At 38.0% G+C, this 26245-nt stretch overlaps 1 protein-coding gene across 3 annotated transcripts in view; it reads right to left on the bottom strand.

Annotated features, from left to right (window-relative positions):
- Positions 1-2652: 2652 nt before the first annotated feature.
- NEDD1 (NEDD1 gamma-tubulin ring complex targeting factor) overlaps positions 2653-26245 on the bottom strand; it is a 62319-nt gene continuing 38726 nt past the window's right edge. For all 3 annotated transcript variants that reach the window (XM_075209333.1, XM_075209332.1, XM_075209331.1), the window contains 3 exons: positions 16500-16656; positions 4830-4896; positions 2653-3410 (listed from right to left, as the gene is read on the bottom strand). In XM_075209333.1, the coding sequence (XP_075065434.1) occupies positions 3306-3410; positions 4830-4896; positions 16500-16656 (329 nt within the window). In that variant the 3' untranslated portion in view covers positions 2653-3305. The remainder of the gene's footprint in view (positions 3411-4829; positions 4897-16499; positions 16657-26245) is intronic.

Raw genomic sequence — 26245 nt, 5'->3', positions numbered from 1 at the left:
AGTCATTACCTATGAACTTTATATGTCCTGAATGACAGTACTATTAGACAGAGAAAACATTAGATCTTAGAGGAATGAAATTGTGTTTTTACTTTGTCAAATCATCTCGTTAGATTATCTATATTCCTAGTGAGATTGATGAAGGTCTATATATTCTAAGCATATTATTGTTTTATGATGAATTAAAATATACCTTTTTATTGATGTGGATAAAATATACAGGAAGACACTCCTGGTGTGATCAGTTGAATGGAAAGTTATATTAAGTTATCAGGGTTTTAATTAGCATTTATGTTTGTATATTTTACTACTATGGAATATATGATGAATTATTGGTTTGCATATTTGTGGCTCTTTCTCTGCCTTTCGAGTTTCCCATTATTTACAGTATACAGTTACAGTCCTGCCCATTATATGGTGATTTGTATCTTCAGGTACATCTACCAGCACAAAGAGAAACCCTGCTTTTGGAATGGGGATCCTGCCTGGTTTAGCCCATAGTATATTTGCTGTGGACCCCTGGAAGTTCTTGCCCACTACCCTCCTCTCCATTTCATATGCTCTGCAGATTTGGGATAGTCTAATGTGCCAACAAACAGAACCATCACTCCCTACTCACAACATCTCCCTTCAGGCCCTCTTTAAACTCATCACTGAGCTCAATCTTGCTACCTGCTGATCTAAGAAAATAATCTCTTATACCGCTTTAATACTGCCGCCCCGGCAATATCCCGGATTTTTAACCAATTCATACTGCATGAATTTCCCGGGTTGACCCCATTCATACTGCACAAGTCTGTGCCCTGGCAATTTGTGGGAGTCATCACCAGAGCAGTTTTCATTGGCTGAAAAATGGTGATACACAATATAATAATACAATAATGAATAAAGGATACCTCCAGTTGGCTTATATATTTAGTCGTACTAGTCTAGGAGGGCTTTCTGAAAGGCATAAAGAGACTGGGAAACATATATTTAAGGGAAGGTTGTAGGAGCTTTTAAAGCTAGGCATTGCATATTTCAATGATTACCCCAAAAGACTAGACTTCTAGATGGAAAATTAATGGCCTCTTTTTGGCAAGCATAAAATGAATGAGAAATGCCTAATTCCAAATCCTCCAGAGACAGGCAGACAGCCAATCAGCTTGTTTTCTGTGCAACCCGGGTTGAAAAACTCAGGTTGCACCATTCATAGTGCAGGCGACCCGGGAATTACCTCTCATTAAATCCCGGGTTGAAGACCCGGGTTTTTAGACTCGGATTTTTGACTTGTACCATTCATACTGCACCAAGACCCGGGTCGTTTGAGCTCGCCCCGGCAAAAACCCGGGATTTTGGTGCAGTATGAATGGGGTATTAGAGATCTATATGCTCAAGACCTTCTCCTCCCCTCTACTCTTCATTCAGCAGCACTTTGATATCCCTACCAAAGATATGTTCAAGTAAGCCCAAATTCGACACTGGGTAGGATCAGCCTCTAAGTCTCCTCACCCCTTGTCCTTACCACCAAAGTGCTGGCCAGGCCGACAAAATACAGCAAAGTATCAAAATGGAGACAATAGATATGCCTTACTCCACCACGTGATGTGATTCAAATGGCATGAGTACATCACTGAGGGTGCAGGTACAACTAGAGGAACCTCTTCTCCCTCTCCAATTCATTCACCATCGACTCTGCTCAACTCCCCCCACAATGGCTAGTAGACTTACCTCTGCTGTCTATAAGGTTTACGTTACTATTTTATGCACTGAAATGTCTTCATGTTTTGCATGCTTTGTCTTTTTCATTCTTGTACACCAAGGATACATATGTGTTTTAATATTCACCGAGCAACTACCTTGACCCTTTGCAAGGAGGATAACCCATGTCCCTTCCCTTGTTTGACTCCCCTCTTATTTTCTGTAAATCATAAAATTTGTAAACATTTCTCAATAGAAATTATTGATGAAAAAATTACTATGTGCAGGACATCCTCTTCCTGTCAAAGCATATCTGTACGAGGCGTAACCTTTACTAATGGTAGCAAACAAGCAATATAAACTAGGATATATAGAACAGTATTAAGGTATGTTGTGATCTTTTCTGTTCATAGAAGGCATAAATCTTCAATAACCAGTTCATAACATCTGTGGATAATAGGCTGTGGCTGTATATATATTAAAAAAAAAAAAAAAGTATCCTACTTGAAAACTTGCCAAAATCACTATGATTGAATATAAAAGCAATTTATTAAAATTCAAGGTCATTAAATCATTCAATGATTTAATATCAGTATAAAAGGCACCGTGATTCTCTAGGTACACCTTTTAATTTTTGTTATCATGCTTCACTAGACATCAATCAGACTAAGCCACAGTGCCATTTCTTCTCTTATTACATAATATTGATGTAGTGTTGAAGAGGATTAAAATGGCATTTATATTTATGAATTATATAAAATTACTTTTCATATCAGATGTGGAAAAAAAAAAAAGTTTTAAAAAAGGTAATTAGAACAAACTCAATAAAAGACATTTACTTTCCAGACATATTTCAGCTACTCGCAATAAAAAAACAAAAAAATACAAAAAAAAAACAGTATGGTGTACATTACAAAATACAAAATGATTAAGTTAAAAAACAAAAACAAAAAAAACATATGCAAAATAATGTTAAGTCAAGGATTTAATGATGTTTTTCGATATTATCTAAATAAATACAAAATGTTAAAAAACTCATATATTGACATTTGTAGGATTTTTTCTAAAATCCAGGCTCTTTCTCTTTAATGTCCTTTAATTGTATTACAGACAACAAAGTTCACACAGAAAGCTATAAAAAGCTATTTTAAATATTAACCAAACTGCATATAAAAACAGGCACTTAGGGTATGCGAGTAAACTTTCTCCTGACACAGAGTGTAATACAGATCTCAAAATAAGGTGTACTCAGTTTATAGAAACAAAGTTAAATATTGCTTCCCATACAATTTTTAATTCATCAAAACAAAATATCACACTGTGCTTAAAAGACATCACTAATTTTTCCTGATACAATCATTATGAAATACAGGTTTAGCACGCAGTCTGCATCCACTTTCCCACAGTGGCCACGCTCTCAATATTTCAATTGTCATAGTTCTCTGCATCATTACTTTTAAAAGTTGATGTGCAAATAAACACTTCACAGAAGTTGAACATTCCATAGCAGTTAATTAAGCAACTAGGATTACTTCCATGTGACAAAGTAGTGTTTATTCAATCAAAATAATTGTGAAAAAGCCATATAAAAATATTCATTTTATAGCATAAAGCTTTATTTTCTTTTAAAAGTGAGCACGTAACCTTTTATTCTCTTCACGTAGCATTTCAATCTCTGCAACTAAGTTTTCGTTTACAGAGTATCTTTCAAGTAACATTTGAATTTCACTCTGAAAGAGAATAGCAAATGATGACAGAATAGACACACAGGATAAGTAAAATCACAATAGAAATAGTAGACAAAATCAAACGTAATAGTTATATGCACACTACTTTAGGAGCACACAAGCACATTGTTCATTTAAATGTAAATAAAAACAGCGATCTGTTACACATTTTTTCTTGAGAAATATTTTAAAATCTCCAGGATGAAATGATCATTAAACAGCAGGTAATGTTTGCTGCAAGGATTGATATATCTTCATTTACTGGAATTAGTAGGCACATTTAATGGATTATATCAGGGTTCCCTAAACCCAGTCCTCAGGGCTCCCTAACAGTGCAGGTTTTCCGGATCGCATGTTACATAATTAGGACCACCTGTGGATCTGTTAAAATGTGTCAGACAGTAATGAATACACCTGTGCTCCAGCAAGGAGATATTGAAAACCTGCACTGTCAGGGAGCCCTGAGGACTGGGTTTGGAAACCCTGTATTATATAATTTCTTAAGTTTTTATACCAATGCCAAAAGGAATATTAAGAATGCTTCTCTGTTTATTTTGAAGAAAAACACAGAAGTTGAAAATAAAATGTGGTGGCAGCAACAGTCTGCTGAATTTTTATATAAAAGGACCGCAAATATATCTGAGGGATGTACTGCTTAATTGTGTTAGTTGTTTCTTTATGCAACTATTAAAAGAAACTGTATGAAACAGGTCTACAGTGTATATTCATAATGCAGCGTCATCCAACTCCTTTCCAGGTATTTCCGAATACAGATTATTACCATATTATGAAAGGAGCACAAACCATTTTAAAAAGTTGTATTTTTATACAAATGTCTACCAAAATGGCTTCTCTCTTAGTGCTGAGGCATTATAACCAGTCTCCAGGATTCAGACGTAGCATAATGCTCACCTGCAACTGGTCCTAGGATTCACTCTGCAAGTAGATTGCCATACAACAAATTCTGATTTTACAAGCTCTGCATTGCACCATGGTTTCCTAGCATTGCCTCCCTGTATTATTTCATGCTGTGAAATGAACCTTCCTTTTAGCAGCACAGGTCATTAAAAGAATATTAACTACAAGTAACTTATATGACAATATTATACAAATGTCTTAACTACTTTTTTCACAACTCTCCTTTTATTGAGTTTTATTAAGCCAATTCTTTTCCTCAACAAATGCTGAGGCAGCATGTCTTTAGTGTTGCTTCCACTGGTATGTCTAAATAGTTCTTGCAAACGCAGTACACACAAATTTTATTTTGCCATTATCTACGCTGTAAAAATTCATACATCAATGCATTGCACACAATCAAGCAAGAAGGCTTGGAGTCACCAAGTTGTTAGACAATAGTTCTGATTTCTCAGACACCTCTTTATACCTCCATGCAACCTAGAAACACCATTTCTTTATACATACCGATTGTATGTGAAATTGCTTTATCATCTCCACTTGTAAATTGACTATATCTCTGTGACACGCTTCCCTAGAAATAAGAAAAAATATAACAAGATGATCAAAACTTCACTTTAGCTTCACTTTTTTAGCAAAAAGAATAAATTGCGAATGTTTTCATATACAACCACAGGTAATCAGTAAAAACTATACTTATTACAATTACTTTAACAGAAAGTCACAATTAAAGCAGTTTACAAATAGACATGTCGGAAACATTCCTTTGACCCACATCTAAAATTGTAACATGAACAGCAATAAAAATACATTAAGCGATATTAGGACTGGTGCAAATGTAGCTGTGTACAAATGTTGTGGTTTCTCCTAGCACTCAAATTCCTCACAGTTTAAACACAATTAAATACAATGACAACCTGTTTTATGAAGTTACTTGTCGAAAAGGTTGTCATTACCGTTGTCAGGTTTAGTCATATGGTATCTGAGGAAATACCCAATTATACTACTGTCACATAATAAGACTAACATTTCCATCTGATCTTAAATTACAGGGTCTTACTAGTTCATTTTACAAAAGGCAACATACACAGTTGTAGTAGAATGTGCCAAGTATATATAATATACAAAATAGACCACTGCACAAACCATAGTTGTTTATCAACCTCATTAATTTTGTAACTATGCAACAGATTTTGGCATCTCATTGAGGGTTCCAACAGCGAAGTTCACTAGTAAATGACAATGTATGCACTACGCTCAGTCATGGTAATCTATCAAAAGTGGCACATCTATAGTAATGGCTAAAAACTGTTCAGAAGAACATGCAGAGAATATGGTAGATGTCCATCTATAGCTCTCACTTTTCCTCCCCCCCCCCACCCATCTTTCTACACACGCACCGATTAGCAACATTAAAACCACCTGCCTAATATTGGTCCAACTTGTGCCACCAAAACAGCTGACCCGTGGAGATATGGATTCCATTAGACCCCTCAGAAGATGTCCTGTGGTATCTGACACCAAGATGTTTGCAACAGATCCTTTAAATCCTGTAAGTTGCGAGGTGGGGCCTTCATGGTCTTCATTGTTTTTCCAGCACATACCACAGATCATCAATCAGACTGAAATCTAGGGAATTTGGAGGTGAAGTCAACACCTTGAACTCTTTGCAAAAACTGTTCAGGAATGGTTTCAAGAACATGACAGCGTGGCAGGGCACATTATCCTGCTGAAAGAGGACACTGCCATCAGGGAATACCGTTGCCATGAAGGGGTATACCTGGTCTGCAATAATGTTTAGGTAGGTGGTATGTGTCAAAGTAACAGCCACATGAATACCAGGATCCAATCTTTCCCAGCAGAACATCACACTGCCTGGGCCTGCTTGCCTTTTTCCAATAGTGCATCATGGTGCAAACTGATCCCCAGGTAAAACACACAATACGCACCCAGTCATCCACATGATGTAAAAGAAAGAGTAAACAGACCAGGCCACCTACTTCCATTGCTCCATGGAACAGTTCTAGCACCACTCACATGTCCATTGTTGGTGCGTTCGGTGGTGGACAGGGGTCAGCATGGGCCCCATTCACAGCAAGCTGCAATGCACGGTGTGTTCTGATACCTTTATATCATAGCCAGCATTAACTTTTTCAGCAATTTTTGCTACAGTAGCTCTTCTGTGGGATTGGACCAGATGATGCTCGTGGGGAGCGAAGGCTAGCCCACTGAGCCTTGGGCCCACCATGACCCTGGTTAACCGGTTGCCCTTCTTTGGGCCACTTTTGGTACCTTTGGTAGACCTGTCGTTTTTGAGATGGAATGACCAATATGTCTAGCCATCACAATTTGGCCCTTGTCAAAGTCATTCAGATAGCTACGTGTGCCCATTATTCCGGCTTCCAACACATCAACTTAAAGAACTGACTGATCGCATGCTGCCTAATATATCCCACCCCTTCACAGGTGCCATTGTAATCAATGTTATTCACATAATTTGTCAGTGGTTTTTATGTTGTGGATGATCGATGTATATGCACACACTTATTCTGAACTGGATTATTTTATACTGCATGACTTGCAACATAGATTATGCTTATATCAGTGTCTTTCCTAGATGTGATACACGTAACCAATTATGTGTATGATGGTTGGTACTTTTTTTTTCGATTCTTAACAAAACAAAGAAACACAGCTTATATATGCAAAACAAATATATGTGCCTAAGCACTTAACTGAAAACTTACTTAAGTCATCCTTCTCTTGACTGAATAAAGTTGATATTTAAATAAAACTTCTCAGGTTAAAAAAAAAAAAAATTATATTGGGAAATATATTTATTTTATTGCATATTGGTATTAAGTGATGAAAAGGCTTCATTAGCATATTGGTGCTGCAATTTTAGTTGCAATATTGATTAACTGATTTTACTTAGAGTTAAACCCTTCCATAGACCTTTCCCTCTACATGTGCTTCACAGGCTCTCAGTTCCAACAGCTGGTTATAATTTTATCTGTTCAGAACAGTCCCCCTCGAGTACTAACAGCTTACAATGTTAGAAAGGGTCACAGACTGCCACTGTCAGTCGCTTTTCTCCTCAAGAACTTTCAGACACAAACCCATCTGGTAGACTGTCTAATATAGTGTGAAATCAGAAAAGGGTTTTTTAGGTCATTGCCAGTAACACAATGTAATGACTTCATAAAACAAAAAGTTTTAAAGAGTCTACTATTATAAGGGGCTAAATGCAAATAAACACAATTTACTATATAAAAGAACAAAATGTAAACCTATAAAATAAAAAAATAAAAAATTTTTATTTTATCAAGAAGGTATTTTCACTACATTCCTCTAAATTACTCTTTGGACGCATGGGCATATTTTATTCTCCAATTAGGATGATATTTTTTATTTGTATGCACATCAAATTTATACCTAGGGGGGTTAAAAAAAACAAAAAAAAAAACCTCTCTCTGTAAAGGTAGAATGCAAAATCAATGACACATACCAAAACTAGAAGAAACCATTGTGTCCACATCATAAAAAGTATAGTCCTTGCTTATTAGCAACAAATTTTGAATCAAGCAACATCAGCCATGCAATTAATTACCTTTGCTTTACTCAAAATGATAAAATACAATAAAAAGGTTTCTACATGAAGAGGCAAGAATACACATAAAGGCACGAGAAGATGTGCTTTAACTGCAGACTTTCAGCCTTAATTTGACGGTATTTACATCCAAATCAGGTGAACAGTGTAGGAAGTACAACGGTTTCTATATGTGCCTCCCACTTTTTAAGGGACCAAAAGTAATGGGACAAACTAAACAATCCTACATCAAACTTTCACTTTTTAATACTTTGTTGCAAATCCTTTGCAGTCAATTACAACCTGAAGTCTGGAACGCAGACATCACCAGACGCTGGATTTCATCCCTGGTGATGCTCTGCCAGGCCTCTACTGCCAATGTCTTCAGTTCCTGCTTGTTCTTGGGGCATTTTCCCTTCAGCTTTGCCTTCAAGTGAAATGCATGCTCAATCGGATTCAGGTCAGGTGATTGACTTGGCCATTGCATAACATTCCACTTGTTAGCCTTAAAAAACTCTTTGCTTGCTTTTGCAGTATGCTTAGGGTCATTGTCCATCTGCACTGTGAAGCCCCGTCCAATGAGTTCTGAAGCATTTGACTGAATAGAAGCAGATAATATTGCCCGAAACACTTCAGAATTCATCCTGCTGCTTTTGTCAGCAGTCACATCATCAATAAATACATGGGAATGAGTTCCATTGGCAGCCATACATGCTCTCGCCATGACACTACCACCACCATGATTCACTGATGAGGTGGTATGTTTTGGATCATGAGCAGTTCCTTTCCTTCACCATACTCTTCTACTCCCATCACTCTGGTACAAGATCATCTTTGTCTCATCTGTCCATAGGTTGTTGTTCCAGAACTGTAATGGCTTTTTTACATGTTGTTTGGCAAACTCTAATCTGGTCTTCCTGTTTTTTTTAGCTCACAAATGGTTTACATCTTGTGGTGAACCCTCTATATTCACTCTTGTGAAGTCTTCTCTTGATTGTTGACTTTGACACATACACACCTACCTCCTGGAAAGTGTTCTTGATTTGGCCAACTGTTGTGAAGGGGTTTTTCTTCACCAGGGAAAAAATTCTTCTGTCATCCACCACAGTTGTTTTCTGTGGTCTTGCGGTGTTGCTGAGCTCTCCGGGGCATTCTTTCTTTTTAAGAATGTTCTAAAATGTTGATTTGGCCACACCTAATATGTTTTTGCCATCTCTCTGATGGGTTTGTTTTGATTTTTCAGCCTAATGATGGCTTGCTTCACTGATAGTGACAGCTCTTTGGATCTCATATTGAGAGTCGACAGCAACAGATTCCAAATGCAAATGTCACACCTAGAATCAACTCCAGACCTTTTACCTGCTTAATTGATGATGAAATAACGAGGGAATAGCCCACACATGTCCATGAAATAGCTTTTGAGTCGATTGTCCCATTACATTGGGTCCCTTAAAAAGTGGGAGGCACATATAGAAACCGTTGTAATTCCTACACCGTTTACCTGATTTGGATGTAAATACCCTAAAATTAAAGCTGAAAGTCTGCAGCTAAAGCACATCTGGTTAGTTTCATTTCAAATCCATTGTGGTGGTGTATAGAGCCCAAAATATGAGAATTGTGTCGATGTCCCAATATTTATGGACTTGACTGTATAATTACAAGGGAGAAGGCTGGATTAAGGATTCTTTTACATGGCAGGGAAAGCCAGAAGTGTCACAGGAGGGAGGCAATAACATTGGTACAGAAAACAGTAAGCAACTACTGTTCTGTTCTAAAGTTAACACCAACAGTACTTTGACTTGGCATATTTCTAGTGTTTGCCACTTTGGGCAAGCCCATGCTCAATAGAAAATAAACACATACAGTAGGCGGCTTCATGTCACAGAGCACCTATTTGCAGATGCATAACCTAAAGTGAATACAAAAAAAGAGAAGCGACAGACAGTGTGAATCTATAAACCATAAAGTGATTTTGATTCCATAGAAGTGACCACGTAGCAAAAATCAATAAATCAGGGGCTTATCTTATTATAGCCCAGTATGTATGTATGTCACTGACACACTGCGTTGAAAAACACAATAATTTGAAAATAGAAACTAAAATGACAGGAAGCTAATTGGTTTACCTTATGGGAGATGTGCAACAAATGCCCCTGATTCACGCAATAAGTATTAAGTACATGACTGGCACCCACACGATCATGTATTTTAAAATAGTACATATATAAGTTGTATTCAAAAGTTTATTTCATTACTTTCCACATCTGAATACATTTGTTCACAGCTTTATAGAACTATCTGCATCATAACCAATGACCTAATAACCCTTCCTCTTGGATTACTTTTATTAACATATTTTGAACCCCAATACCAAGATTACCTGCATGGGACTTCTATGTTCTTTATATATTTTGACAGACTTTCTGTGTTCATTTTATTTTGATGACTATTTAGATGTGTATGATTAAGGAAAAAAAATTGGGCCAGATTAGATTCATTACCGATTGAAATAAATGTTACATTTTGACCAGCAAAGGTATGAGGAGATTAAACAGATTACACTGTACATCCTACCAAATTTAAGAGTGTGTATTGTCTTCACAATTATATTCTAACCTATTTTCAACACATAATTAGCTGTTGCACCCAGGAACCACATACCCCATTGTGATCCAATTTTAGAGTGTAGGGACCTCTCTTTAACCCAATTGGTCCCCCCCAGTAGCTGCACCCCCTTCCCTTTTTAGGAAGTGCAGATAATACTAATCCTTAGTATTACTATGGTTGAAAATGGATCTGTGAATGGGGTTTCTAAAAAATTAGTTAGGGGAAGGGTGTCAGAAAAATATATGAAAGTGTATGGAGAAATGGTAACCATAAGCCTCAAGATATAGGACATGGTTTCCTCAGAACAAATGAGAACTTAGGAGGGGTATAAATGATTAGTAGAATATAATTTAAATTAAAACACTGAAAGAAAGACTAGGTAAAATAGTGTCAGATGAAGTGTAACTAGTGCTTTAACAAACATCATTAAATGTGCCAAGAATAAAAGGGGAAACTGGAGATTGGAAAAAAGCAACGTTGATATAATAAATAGTAATAAGTAAATGAGAATGGAAAAGATAAAGCTTACAGGAAAAGATATGACAGGTAAAGAAAATGGTTTGAAAGATGGAAATGTATGACCCCTGATGGCATCTAAGGTATTGCCCAATAAGCTCCCAAAGAGACTGATTGAACCCAGGTGTAAAAATACAACAAAAACAAACAGCTATTGAAAGGCAACCTGACAGATGGTGGTAGTCAGCATATTGATGCGGACTACACCGACAACACTTACCACGACATCTAGAGTCCGGCTGGCTGCTTCCATGACGAGCATCCATCACGACTCTTCACTGAAGCGACTTCAATCAATTCCGAAGACAGAAGAAGCCGACTGCACTGGAGGACATCACTGACCTCGCCGACGCTGTTCACGCTGCTCTTAAGGGGTTTTTTATTTTTTCATATTTGTAACTATAGGGCCTCGTTGTGGAAGCAGCCAGCCGGACTCCAGATGCCGTAGTAAGTGTTGTCGGTGTAGTCAGCACCGATCTTCCGTACCCCACCCCCTGACACAGGGGAGACACTTTACTGAAAACAGTAAACTAATTGACTATTGTCATGTTAAATCTAAGGCTAGGTACACAATGAAGAATTTTCCGACCAACGTGTTATCTGAAACGATTGTACCTACAACTGAAAGTCCGATCAGTCTGGCGATTCATGGGTACACACCAACATGATTTACCTGCAGATCTGTGCTCTCCATCTGGTCCTCTAGTCTTCAGAGAATGACAGCGCAATATTCATTCACGCTTGTCACACTGATTAAAACACCTTGTTACAGGTATACAAATGTCCTAACGAATTTGTTAGCTTCTGTTACTCTGAAACAAAACATTCTGTCTCAGAACGAACAAATTAATTATTCCTTCTACGGCACTCTACATTTAATCACCAGGACATTCATTGCTAGCATTGGCTGAAAAGAACACAACTCTGTAAACTCTACGGAGATCGTGAGCATGAGCGCATACACACTACATGATCGGTCGGTGATTGGTCGGAAAATATTAAACCATATGACCAACCACATGAAACCATGATCAGCACTTTGTATATAGTGACACAATGATCTAAAGTCATCCCACTCACACGATAACTGACTAAACGGTCGGATGTCGGCTGATTGGAGGTTTTTCGTGCAATCATCGGGCCAGTGTGTACCTAGCCTAACTCAAGGCTGATCTGCTCGACTTGAATCACAGGTTCTTGTATATTTACATACCTTTTTATTTTACAAATTAACAACACTATTATACAAAGGGGGGTTGGCAGGAAGTGATCCATGGAGAAAGCAGGGAAACATATTATAATTATTTAAAATTATTAGAGATCAAGAACAGCAATAAGGAAATCTAAGGAATTCAGTGCAATATTTGTAAGAGGGATGTTTAAAACATTTATGAACTAAGAAATAAAAAGAGTGGCTAAGACAAGGAATAGTGAATTTTAATGAATTACTCAGATGTAGGATTTCAATGTCGGAGGTGATGTCACTATTCTAATGCATAGACATTTATTCAAATTTAACAAAATCCAGGGAAAAATTGAGTACTGAAATGAAGTAATTGAAGTCACATACATTCTTGTCCTAAGAAGTTATGTGATTAAGGGAGTGTAGAACAAAGCATTCAATACTAGTTAAAGTACAGGGAATTGGGAATTACTGTACAGGTCAACTATGGAAAACGACGAAAGGTTTGAAAATGAAAGGCGTTAAAGAGGTGCTTGGCTCAAAACAAAGTATGTTGCAATGAGCAGTTAAAACTGAATACAGGCCTATAAGTATTGAAAAAATTTACATTTTGCTCTGGAAAAAGTGTGTGCGGCATGAGCGAAGAATTAAATAAATGGATTTCAGTAAAAGGTGTATGACTGGCATAAATAAATGAAGTACTCAGAAATGATATGTAGTTGACAAGGGACTATAAAAATGTGGTACACCCAATTAATGAAGGTCAGGGACAGAGAATTAAATTCAAAATAACTATAGAGCAGTACTGTATACACTCAAATGAATGACTGGTCAAAAGGGTGCTCATATTGGTGAATAGATTAAGTGCTGTCCTATTTAAAGCAATAGTTGTAACAGCCTCACCTTGTCACCATAAACTAAAAGGACACATCTTACAATTCTCTTTCTTCCTCCCTGCTTCTATTAGCTGGTGAAATATCACCGAAACCAGGTCCCCCTCATTTCTCCCACACATATCTGGACACTACCGAAATACAGCAAACCTCTAATCTTGTAAATCTTGTACCTCTAATGATTTCAGCGCATATCCTGCTATCTAACACTCCTATTGAAATGCTATGAACACTGCTAAACATACTTCTAATCTCTCATTTATGCTCAGGCGTCTAACCCCAAATGCCTTTTTAACACAATTAAATCTCTTCTAAACACTCCCATCCCAAACCCTCAGACAATCATCAGTGCCCAGGATCTTGCTTGCTACTTCAAGAACAAGATTGATTAGATCTGACTTGAAATGGTATCATCTCTTTTGACTGGCAATGAGCTCAATTCCTTTATAGCACCCTCTGACACCCTCTCTTCATTTGATCCCACAAATGAAGAGGAAGTTTCTACTGTCTTTTAATCTTCCTATTTTACCTCATGTCCTCTCAATCCCATACCTTCACAAAGTGGTAGGTCCATGTCTCCTGTGCTCATTCCACCTCTAAATAAAAGCTGTAATCTCTCTCTGGTATCTTTCCATCACTATTCAAGCATGCAGAGATTACTCCTATTCTGAAAAAACTAAATTCTGATCCAAACTCTCTCACAAATTACCACCCCATCTCTCAGCTCCCATGCCCCCCCAAACTTCGAGAGAATTGCCTACAATTGCCTCACATGTTTCCTTACTGAAAACCACCAAACTGGATCCTGTTCAGTCATGCTTTCACTTTCAACACTCCACAGAGACTGCGCCAATGAAGGTGGTCAATAGTTTTGGCTGTGATCAAATCAAAGGACATTACGCTCTTCTAATTCTCATGGATCTCTCTGCTGCATTAGACACTGTTGACAACGCTCTCCTGAAACGCTACAATCCCTAGGTCTTCAAGACATTGTCCTATCCTGGTTCTCATAGTACATATCTAAATCACTTTTTCAGTGTTATTTTCTATGGATCCACCTCCACTCCTTTTATCAGTTGAAGTACCACAAGGCTCAGTCCTAGGTCCTCTGATGTTCTCTATCTACACCACTTCACTTGGAAAACTAATACACTCTTTTGGATTTCAGCATCATCTCTATGCAGATGATACATTTGTGTATCTCCTGATCTCTCACCATCTGTGTTGTCTCATTATGGACTGTCTTTCTGTCATTTCGTCTTGGATTTCCTCAAGCCAACTAAAACGCAATCTTTCAGAAACAGAATGAATAATATTCCCACCCACCAATAAAAGTTTCCTGCCTGACATATGTATTTCTGTTAACAACATGACCATAAATCCTACCCCACAAGCTCGCTGCCTAGGTGTAAGCCTTGACTCACAATATCCTTTGTTCCCCACATCAACTCTATATTTACATCCTGCTGAATACATCTAAAAAACATTTCCAGAATACGTACATCTCTCACACAAAAGACAATGCAAAAACTTTAATTAATGCATTCCTCACCGTATGGACTATTGCAATTCCCTCCTTACTGGTCTTCCCAAAATCGGATTCTATTCAAATCTATTTTGCATGCAGCAGCTAGATTGATTTTCCTTGCAAACTGTTATTCCTCTGTTCAGCCACGTTGTCAGTTTCTACATTGGTTACATATTTTTTCAACAAATACAATAAAAAAAATTCTACTAACCTACAAGGCCATCACCAAAATTGCACTGAGATACATCTCGTCACTTGTCTCAAAATATCTCTCATATCTGTTCTACATGAGATCTGCATCGGATCTGCATTATCCGGTATTGTTTTATTACGGTTTGTTCCCAATTGTAAAGCATTACGAATTTGCTGGCACTATATAAATATATGATGATGATAGGCTACATAACATGATTTAAAGTGCACCCACCCATGCGAGACAGTAATCCCAGCCATTTTTATCTAATATTTAACCAATACAGCTTGTGGGCAATTGCAGGGCCGTAAAGCAGAGCAGTGTGACCAAGTGGGGGCCCAACACCTGCCAACTCACCACCAACGAAGCAGCAGGGTAGAGTGAAAAGTGAAATCAAAGCATGCACAGGGTGAATAAATACAGAGGGTATAGTTCTAGCCTGGATATGGTATATGTATTACAAAGAATGGAGGAGGGAGGGGGAATTGACAAAATGAGAAGATGACAGCTTAACAAGGTTAAAAACGTACTAAGAAAGTGTAAGTAGTAATGACAAACCGTGAAATTAAAAGCTCTTATACATGTAGTTTATTTGTAAGTGTTCCGATGTATGGAAAAGCCAACAGGTTATGATTTAGTCAATGTATATGTATATAAAGATATACATTTGATTAAGAAAAATAAAAATGTTTTATGTTATTTATGTATAGCTAACAAGGATTTGGGAAATTGTTCAATTAAAGTGTACTTAAAAATCTGTGGAATTATAAGTGTACTGTGTAACAAAAATAAAATTCTTAATGGGGAACATCCCCTCTACCCAAATCCTCAAGCAGCCTCAGTACTAGACAGCATGCGAATGTTGTAATGGAAACTGTTTTCCCCTGGTATAGTAAAAATTAGCTGGCTGGTGCCTCTATATGGAGGAAGACAACAAACAAACAAAACAAACGTTTCCCATTCTAGAGAGTACCAGATCTAAGATGAAAAGCACTGGGACTCAACTGTGCTGGCAACTTTACAAACCTTATGGTCTCAGTACAATGCCCCTTTTTGCATATTGGTAGAAACAAATTTTAATTGAATAAAACACCACTGACAACTTGACCACTTTATTTTATTTTATATTAAATAATCATTCTGGTCTATTGTGGCCCGAATTGGCATAAAATAAATATATTTTATTTTAAAAAGATGGACAGCTGTGAAATGACTCAAATGATTGTGTTCTTGCTATTCACTGTCAACCAATCAGAAGCAGCTTCCCATGACTGGCAGTTACAGGAAGCCAGAGATATCCAGTCTCTGATCATTTCACAGCGGTTGTTTATAATGAGTGGGCCAGTAATTCTTAGGACTACATTGGATCAAGATAGAAGATTATTTTATGACAGACGATGAAAGAAATATGCTTTTTAAACTTTATAAAGTGGTGAACGAGATTTTGGAGTGTATTTCATTCAAGTAAAAGTTTTAAAATTGTGTGTTTTCATTTTTAACTCTTCGTAAAAGGGGCCTAAAACTCCTGAGCATTAGGTTTCAGGAAATACGCAAAGCTGCTTGTAACAATCACAATGCTAACCCTTAGCATTTTGCCGATGGTTCAGCATAAAACCATTGCCTTTTATTTATTAAGCTGCAGTGCAACAGCGAGCAAAAATGTCTTACCGGAAATCATCGAGGGTTTCTTCAATCATATTTTTGATGAAATTAATTTGAACAGACGTTAAAGGAGCTCCTGTTTTGTCACTCGCCAAGGAATCTGCTATTTTTTCTGACAGTGAAAAGGCAACTTCTGTACTGATTGATGTAGGTAACTTTGGACCTGTAAGAATAAGAAGACAGAGCAATTTAAATGGTACAGCAAAAAAGTGGAAATTGCCATTTACCATTTTGAAATAATGATTCTCAGTGTAAATTGATGAACAATTCTGTGAGATGCTTAACAAATAAAAGCCCAATAATAAAATAAAGCTGTACAGGACAAATATTAAAGCACTTGTTCCAAATATTTCTAACTTCTGTAAATACCAGATGAAAGTGGTGAACTGATTAAAGGCTATTTACAATGGCACAATCACACAGGGGTGCGGCCGCCAAGCGCTCCCTTCTGCCTGCCACCCGTTTGACAGCAAAAAAAAAAAAAAAAAAAAAAAAAAAAAAAACTTACATCTACAGCGCCTGGCCCCCTCTCTGCTTTGTTCGCACTGAATATGGGGTTTGATGTCATCATGTTCAACGTTTTCAGCAAAGAGCAGCGCAGTGAGAAGCCGGAACAAGAGATGACAGAGGAGAACACAGTAGAAAACGGAAGACGGAAGGGCAAAGAAAAAAGGTAAGAACATGAAAGGGGCAATGTAAAACAAAGAAAACTTTTTGTTTCTTTGTTTTTCTTTGAAGGGGCACAGTGCGATTATGATGAAGTGGTAGTGTGTTACATATTTTGCATTTATTTAAAGAGCCTTTTTGTATATGTAATTTCTTCCTTTACCAATAACTATTACCACCTTTATCTTAAACTTTTAGATGTCACAATATGATTGTATGTGCATAGTTTTATAGCTTTTTTTTTTTTTTTAATTCAATGACGTTTTGAAACCTGATTCTCATTCCCTGAACACTCCTATATTTTTTATGGTGCTTTATAACCATCTCGTCACTCCGTTAAATGAGCTGCTATATAGGAAATTTTAAAACACACAAGGCAGCTATCTTTATGTATTGAGTGAGACAAGTGCTAGTTAATGTAGGTATCATTAGGCACTCATTAATTTAGTTGACCAGAAACTGTTGCAGACGGAGGCAAGCCATCGCTAGGGGATATACCTTGGACATATACAGCAATACTATGTCGACACTATTGTGGGGTGAACTAAATACTTATGTTATTTTGACCCAACTACTTAAAAAACAGGACTACCCGGTAATTATTTTGACTTTAGGGATGCTTTGAAAAAAAAATTATGGAGACCCTAAGGGGGGTATTCAATTGTTAGCGAGATCCCCGAAAAACGAGCGCTCGAAAAATATTACCGTTAATACGGTAATATGCGCGTAAATACCGTTAATACGGTAATTTACTAGCTGGATTTCAGCTCGCAGCTCAGGGAGTAATTACCGTATTAACGGTAATATTTTTAGAGCGCTCGTTTTTCGGCGGTCACGCCGAACAATTGAATACGCCCCTTAGAGTGCCTCGAACGAAGAAAGTTTGGGAACCACTGCCATACACTCTTATTATCATCATACAACCTACCCCTTTAAATATCCAGATGTTGTAATTCATTGACAATAATTGCAAACTCTAATTTAGCAAATTTCTGCAGGTACAAAGTACTGGGGCCCTAATCTGTCTGTATAGTGGGAGGAGACACCCACCTGGTGTGGTCACGCCAATTTCTGTGGCTATGGAAGGGGCCGCAAGAACTTTGTGTACCAGGGAATGAAATTCCTCTTGGCGGCCCAGACTGGGGGTATAGACTTAAGTGGCTCAAAAAGATAACTGTAGAGCGCACAAGATGAAACAGCTGACCGTATGAATGATCCACATGGACAACCCTCTACAAGGAAACTTTTCCCTTATGGGATAGAATTAAAGATTTTTTGGAAAAAAACACCAGCACAGCTAACACCAGGCCAGTCCAAAATTAATAAAATAAAGGGGAAGGTCCTACAGCTTTTTTTAAAAAAAAAAATACTGTGTGATTTCTTTTGGGATTTATCACAGGAAAGAATGAGCTTGCTACTCACTACTAAAGGCTGCCACAAAATTGTCAAAAATGAGGTTGTAAGTGGTTTTCCTCATATTTGATCATGATTCAACAATGCTGTTTACCATGGTATAGCAAGTAAAAATAATCAATGGTTTGGGTGTTTAATGTTACATTATGCATGGGCTATGTGATGGTAACAGAATCACCTAGGGTTAGAAGATAGTTTGACAATCGCTACACATCCGAGTACACATAATAGGCTTCCTACTGGGAATAGATATGGAAAATGAAAAAAAAGTGAAGAGAAATCAAGAAAGAAACATGACCATACTGATTTGTCCCCTACAAATCTGAATAGTAGTCAGTCTATTACTATATAAATAAATGATGATGATGATGAGTCTGGAAAACTTTAATGCTGTGGTGAGCCTTCATCTAGCTTCTTGCCAGAGCACAAAGATCTTTGTCAAAATGACTCATCTGAAATAAGTAAAAGTTTTTTGAGGCTCAATTCTAGGGTGAACACTGTCCAGCAGGGAAAAAAAGCTGATCAAAATCAGGATGTGACACAACCAGAGCCCAATAAAAATAAACACGTGTAAAAGGGTCAGTACATCCATAGGTTTCCCTGTACATCCAGAGCAGCCATGCCAAATTTAATAGTGTTAAGCAGTGTCCAAGGAGATCCAAATCTGAGTCGAAACCCTACAGGTGAATGTAACTACAGAGGGTAGATCATTAGTGTTACCAACATCAGAATTGACTTCTAATAGGTTATAGTCCTGTGGTGTAGGCAACAATAACCCAAACACCGTGCACCTCCTTCTCCAGCCCTGGCTAGCTCATGGATGTGGCTGTAAATTACCAGGGTTTACCCGCACATGCAGTTTATTTTATTACAAAATCTCTGTGAAGATGTTGGCACATAGTTCATATACCTTTGCGGTGCAACGCAATCAGATGTTTTGGGTGCCAGACCATCCCTATATGGCAAAATAGAACATCTTTATTTGCACACCTCTTCACTCCAGCACATTCTTAAACTGTTGCAGCTCCTATACATCTCCTGTCTCCTTCACAGTTCTTAACAGCTACATGGTCAGAATATTCATGGGGAGGTCACATGTAGCCTAGTGGTTTTTGTTTAGCTCACATCACTCTCTCTCCTGTTAGAGGCACATAAATCAGTCTCCCAGGGTGCTGACACTCTTAGTGATTATATCCAGGGCTCGCTACCCCATTTGCTCACAAAAATGCTCCTTTGTGGCAGCTGCCACGCCACACACTCACCCTTATCCAGGCGAGTCACTCATGCATGCCTCTTTTCCTGGCAATCTCTTACAAGTAATAAACTGCAAATACTCTACTCCTTTTTCCTTTGTTGTTTGATCTCTCCACCTCTTGTGCTGGCATGCCAAACAGGAACTGGAGTCTTAATTAGGGTACCCATAAGGGTGGTGATACCCCTCTATCACAGCCCTTCTCTATGGGCTTTTATTAATTGGGGATTATTACTGTCCTTAGTGGGCTCTCAGATTACACTGTCTGGCGCCTCCTTGTACTTGATGGAGCCTTGTGGAACCAACTGTGCACCCCACTTCACTGGCCAAGGACCTGGGACCATCCTCCTACTTCCTGGGTACTGGCTTACAAGACGTCTTCCCCCAACTGCCAACACTCACACTCCACACAGGTTCTGATCCTACCATACTAGCAAAGCAACCATCCTGGTTTGTTTCCTCTAGGTCCCAGTGATGAGCCAAACACACTGCAACTGGAAGGCATCAATAACACAAAAGGGGTGTTAAATGTAATGTCCACTGTTCTTTTTCTTGTATTCAGTTTCGCTCAGTGCCTCTAACTCGGTCTCAGTACTGTAGGCTCTTCAAGGGGTAGTGTTCTGAAGTTAACACCAGAGATAAATCAAGGAACCTCTGCCCCCCTACACTGGATCACAGGCACACACAAGAAATCACACCAAATCAGTCTTTAGAAACTTAAGTAAAAATAGACTATTATGTGAACAATACAATCACCTAAATTTAACAAAAAGTAAACTACTACATTGATATCATTACACTAAAAACAAATCAGCCATTATAAAACAAAGGTACCTCTATTACCGCTTATCGAATACTAAAGACTAGAAGACTAAATCTATACACAAATACCTGTCTGAATCACTTTAGATATTATAAGTCTCCATAGATTGTTATACAGTCCTGAAGCAAAACATATCTATAGGATTATGCAACTTTATCATAAGGTAGTTTGAATATAAGCACTTTCTTCTTTCACTCCAACATAAAGCAGTTTGCAACCTGAAGTGCCAGACAAATGCCCCAATCCACTTAACGAACCTTAGAACTCCCTACAATAATTGGCAATTGTGGTTAAATCACACTGTCACTTGTGCCCGGTTGAATTTTTGGGGTTTGTTAACATCCACAATAATGGCAGTTTTCCCCTTCCTCCGGTTCTTTACAGACTTTCTTTAGCAGAGATAGCAAACGATGCCATCCATATAATAGTCTCTTTGCCAAATAAATGATCTCCTATTGTAAAAGTGTCCAGTTATTCATGCAATATTTACATCTTACTCTTGATTTGACTCAGTCTAATCACCCTAGCAAACTATGCCTATCCTCACCCCTTGTAATATAGCAGTCCTGCAAAAGGGTGTAAATCATCTGTCTTCATGGCTCCCCACCACCCTATCTAACAAATTCATATGGCTCCGTCCAATCACAAACAATATAAGATATAGGTACTCAGACTCTCTCTTTCTTTCTTTGCTCCTCTGTTCAGATCAATCACAGCAGTCCAGCTTATAGTACCTCCTGTTACGTCATCCTCCTCTGTTGGGCAGCACGGTGGCCAAGTGGTTTGCACTTCTGCCTTACAGCACTGAGGTTGAGTTCAATTCCTGACGATGGCCTTATCTGTGAGGAGTTTGTATGTTCTCTCCGTGTTAACGTGGGTTTCCTCTGGGTGCTCCGGTTTCCTCCCACACTCCAAAAACATACTGGTAGGTTAATTGGCTGCTAACAAATTGACCCTAGTCTGTGTCTCTGTTTCTCTGTGTGTGCGTGTGTTAATGAATTTAGATTGTAAGTCCCAACGGGACAGGGACTGAATGAGTTCTCTATACAGCGCTGCGAAATTAGTGGCACTATATAAGTAAATGATGATGATGATGATGTCTACACAGTGCTGGTCTCTTATCACTACTAAGCCCTTGCTCAATACTGTTTCCTCTCCTCCATGCACCTTCTCTTCCAACTACTGCCCTCCTAGCACCTCTAACCGCTTCTTCACAAACACCTCTTCACCACTGCATGCTGGGATGTGTTGTTCTACACCGGCAGGGGGGATATCAAAAGAGCATGTACAGCCTGCTCGGGTCACCAGTGCTACATGTATGCTTACAAAGCGTAAAATGCCCAACAACAACTTTCCCCATTGTACGGCACTGCAGACATTTCTGGTGCCTTATAAATAAAGTGTCACATCTTTTGTAAGGGGGCAAAATTACATACATCTTTACATTCTTAATCTCCTGTATTCTCACTTTAAACAGGTCTAATTTTTAACACACAAAGATCACTTAATTATATAAATCACATGTGGATTACCATGTAAAATTGTCGCTATATCATATACCAGAAATTAAAACAAAAATTTTTTTAAAAAAAAAGGTTTAATAATTCACCCCGGGAACATAGACTGTGGTGAACCTCTACCGCAATTTGTATAGATGCAGAAAAATGTATTCACATTATCTACAGACCTCACAGGCTTTATGAGTGGATTAAAATGTTTCCAGTGTAAATGTACAAGCATATATTTGTACGTTGAATGTGCAGTCTTCATACTAGCAAACAAAAGAGTTTTTAAACCTACAGCTAACCAAATGTGGCATGTGGACAGCAGTTATAGATAGCTGCAGTTTAGATCAGCTCTGTGCCTGCCAGATGCATTTTCATCTTCTCATAAGTCTTAAAATAAGTTACAATTTCTGGAGGCAACAGAAAAATACAAAGTGGTGCAGAGGAGTAGCATTACATCAATGACCAGTTTGTTTAAAAGATTTAGTGCCGGTCAGCTGCTGGACCCAGTGAGATCAACAGCCATTGCTGTCAACTGTCATTGCTAACACCATTTAATTTCCTCCTCTGGTGACCGCAGCTGCTGCACACTACTTTAACTTGGCAGTTAATCACAAGAGTGTCAATACAGCACAAAAGCAATAGCCTTCTCTACACCCATAAGAGGATGGAGATTCAGCTATTATAAGTGGTAAACAGTTATGCATGACATCTGCCAGCTTTTTTAAGGTTTCTACAGTAACTAGTTCCTGTTTCATGTTACCATCTTCCGCTGTCTCTCCTGGTTCCACCCATAATGACCCACCGGTAGCGGCACAGAAAAGTCACCCACCAAGGACTGCTTTGTTATTGGCAGTTGATAACGCTGCTGCCTTGTACACTTTCCTCTCCAGCTACTACAATTGTTTTACACTTGCTTATCTATCAGGTGTTCCCCAAAACCTCTTATTTGGGCAGGACCATCTTTACCTTTTGCTTCATGTTACTGTATGCAATTCATATAGGTCATCAACCCTTCCGTGTACAGCTCTGTGCAGTATATATGTGGTTTATAAATAATATATTAAGAATATTTCTTGGGCGAGAACATTTACCAGATAGTCTGTTAAAGTTAAGCCCACTACATTCAAATATTTTACAGCTAGACAAAAAACATATGTCTCTTTTACAAAGACCAGCTACTATTTTCTTACAAAATGGGTACCACTATAACAGGCAGGGAGTGGCATGCAGATGTGAGGCTAGTTTCTGACCAACGTTATTTGACTGAACCAGAGAATGGACTTAATCTTGTCTTTAGTGCAATGGCTGCTCTATGGTTAGACCTGGTAATTTGTTTACACAGCCGAGTAGAGACTCGGCAATGTTACATGATTTATGTAATTACATGCTTTGTTGTTGTGCCTTGTGTGTGTAAACAAAGAGGTTAAGATGGAATAACCGATGCATACAAAATATAAACAACTTTGGCACAAACACGGAGTATGATAATTCAGTATCAAGGCATTGGGTGTTCTGCAAGCATACAACAGCCAAACTGAAGTAGTAGGTGATAGATGAGGCGCCCGTGTTGTCATGAGGTATTACCAGGAATATTATGCTTTTACAAAAAGAAACAGTGTGTATTAGAAGACAAGCACTGTAAATGTGAAAGGCCTGTAATCGTAATAGTTACTATGATTATTATGCTATCTTGGCCAAAGCCATCAAAAACTTTACTATGTCTCAACTATGTAATTATTTCCAGCATGCAAATTGCTTGTCTTATGCTAGTACTCACTCTTGGCTACAAACTTTATTTGGCATTTATTTTGCATCTAATTAGACTCACACTGAAATGCAAGATTTATTGTTGCTGACTATTCAGGTGCCTATAATTGCACCGACTCAGCATGCAGCATCTTACTAGCTACACCATGTATGCTTGGCTGATGCATGGTTTTATCTTCTTGCTATTCACCAACTCAGGAAAATTATGAATAGGCAAGCTGCGGTGATAATTTTTGAGGTAGGCTAACTGCTGAATTGGAGTATATTGGACTTTTATATTGATATCGTGTTTGACTGCCAATATGAACTACCTCGGATCTTTACTATATGGAAGAGACAGAGTTTAATAGAATGAATTATGTCATTAACATACTAAAATATGTATATTGAAACCAATCCAGAACCTCTCCTTTACATGAATACTATGTAATTAGCATCATCTGCTATTTATATAGCGCCACTAATTCCACAGCGCTGTACAGAGAGCTCACTCACATCTGTTCCTCCCCCAATAGAGCTTAGTCTAGATTCCCTAACATACACACAAGTCAATTTGATGGCAACCAAATAACCCTACTAGTGTGTTTTTGGATTTTGGGAGGAATCCAGATTGCCTGGAGGAAACCCACACAAACACGGGGAGAAAATACAAACTTCACATATTATAATTCCAATACCAGTGAGAGAGAGATATTATCTTTCCCCACTGACAGTGTAGATAGAATCAATGAAGAGTTATGTGGGATTATTGTACTTTGGGATCAGGAGGGAATGCTTAAGTATCCTCTCACCTTGGTTGTACATTCAATAGTATTATCCAACGCTTACATTTTCTCAATTTGGATTTTTAATTTGTTAAAAGCTCATATTTTTAGGAAGTAGCATTGGGGGGTGTGGTATAAGAATAGGTGCAGGTTTATCATTCTTATGCTTTTAAATGAAATGCACACTATTGATTGCTAGATATTAACTGTACTATTCACTTATACATGGGTAGTGGAAGTGTCAGTTTTTTAACTTTGAACAACTTAAGATCTGACATTCACTGTCCTTTAAATGCTTAACAAAATTAAGTACTAATATGTAGAGGTCATCTCTATACAATGGACCCTTTTTACCCCCCATTGTAAAGCATTGATTGATTAGATCTAACATGCCTCCTATTCCCTGCACTCTCTGCTTTAAGTAAAACAATAGGCTTTGATTTGCAAGATCCGATTGTGAAGGCATGTATTTGCAACTGTATACTAAATCACTGCACCATTATTTGTTCTGGGATTCAACATAGCACTCCACTATTCAAAACATCCCTTCTTAAACATTTCAGACAATGTATTTTACTACTGTGTCTCACTCGGGTACAAAAATCAATGTAATCTGGAATACATTCTGCATACTGCCATGAAATATTAGTGTTCTTGATGTAAGAGGAAGTTCCCATTTTGCTTACCATATCCATTTAAAAAAACATATATGTTTAAAAGAATGATTATATTCATAGCAGTTTGTCATTTTTTAATTTGCGTAGGCTGCTGATGTACAGAAACCACAAGTGAGGGCACTACTTTTTATAATGTTATTCTGCCAACTCTTCTCTCTTACTGGGTAGATTCGGTGAGGCAGATAATGATGCAGTTCTTTCTGGAGCAAATCTCTACACTGTTGTTCATGCCTCTGGTACTACTGTGCAACTCACCCCAAAGTCTATACTAAATACTTCTTAGTGCCACAACCACTTAATACCTGGGAAAGTGTACAGACACCACTAGGAGCTTGACAAATGTAGCACTCAATAAATTAATTCCAATCTACTAGTTCCTTAACACAATAGTTTGTATGTCATATGGACTAAAGTGCCTAAAAAAAAAAAAAAAAGAAGAAATTTGCGTAAGAATTTGCCAACCTCAAATCATGTCCTACAGAGTCAGTGTCCCGGTCACAATAGTGAGCTCAAAAACACCACCATGCCACTAGTGATATATACAATTCACTTTCTTAGGGAATCAAATAATTTCTAGAACATTCTTTGACACAAAGTGAAGGAAGTAGCAGGTAAGATGCATAGTTAATGGAAGGACAACACGCCTTCTTTGGAAGTTGAGGACTAGGAGAAAGCCTTGGAATGCACCGAACATCCTCCTATTTCTCCAAGAAATGGTGCTTAGTACATAACCCAGTAATGGATGGCCCCACAAATTCCTACTCTTGGACAAAGGTGTGGGGTGGAGAGACACAACCTGCGGTAAGAATATAGCACCACTTGTCGCCTCCACTGAATTGAAAGATAAATGGGTACGTCAAATTAGAGAAACCTGCAATAAAC

Source organism: Mixophyes fleayi, chromosome 4 (genome assembly GCF_038048845.1).
Source record: "Mixophyes fleayi isolate aMixFle1 chromosome 4, aMixFle1.hap1, whole genome shotgun sequence".
Classification (NCBI taxonomy): Eukaryota; Metazoa; Chordata; class Amphibia; order Anura; family Limnodynastidae; genus Mixophyes; species Mixophyes fleayi.
This window is presented reverse-complemented; position numbering and strand designations above follow the sequence as displayed.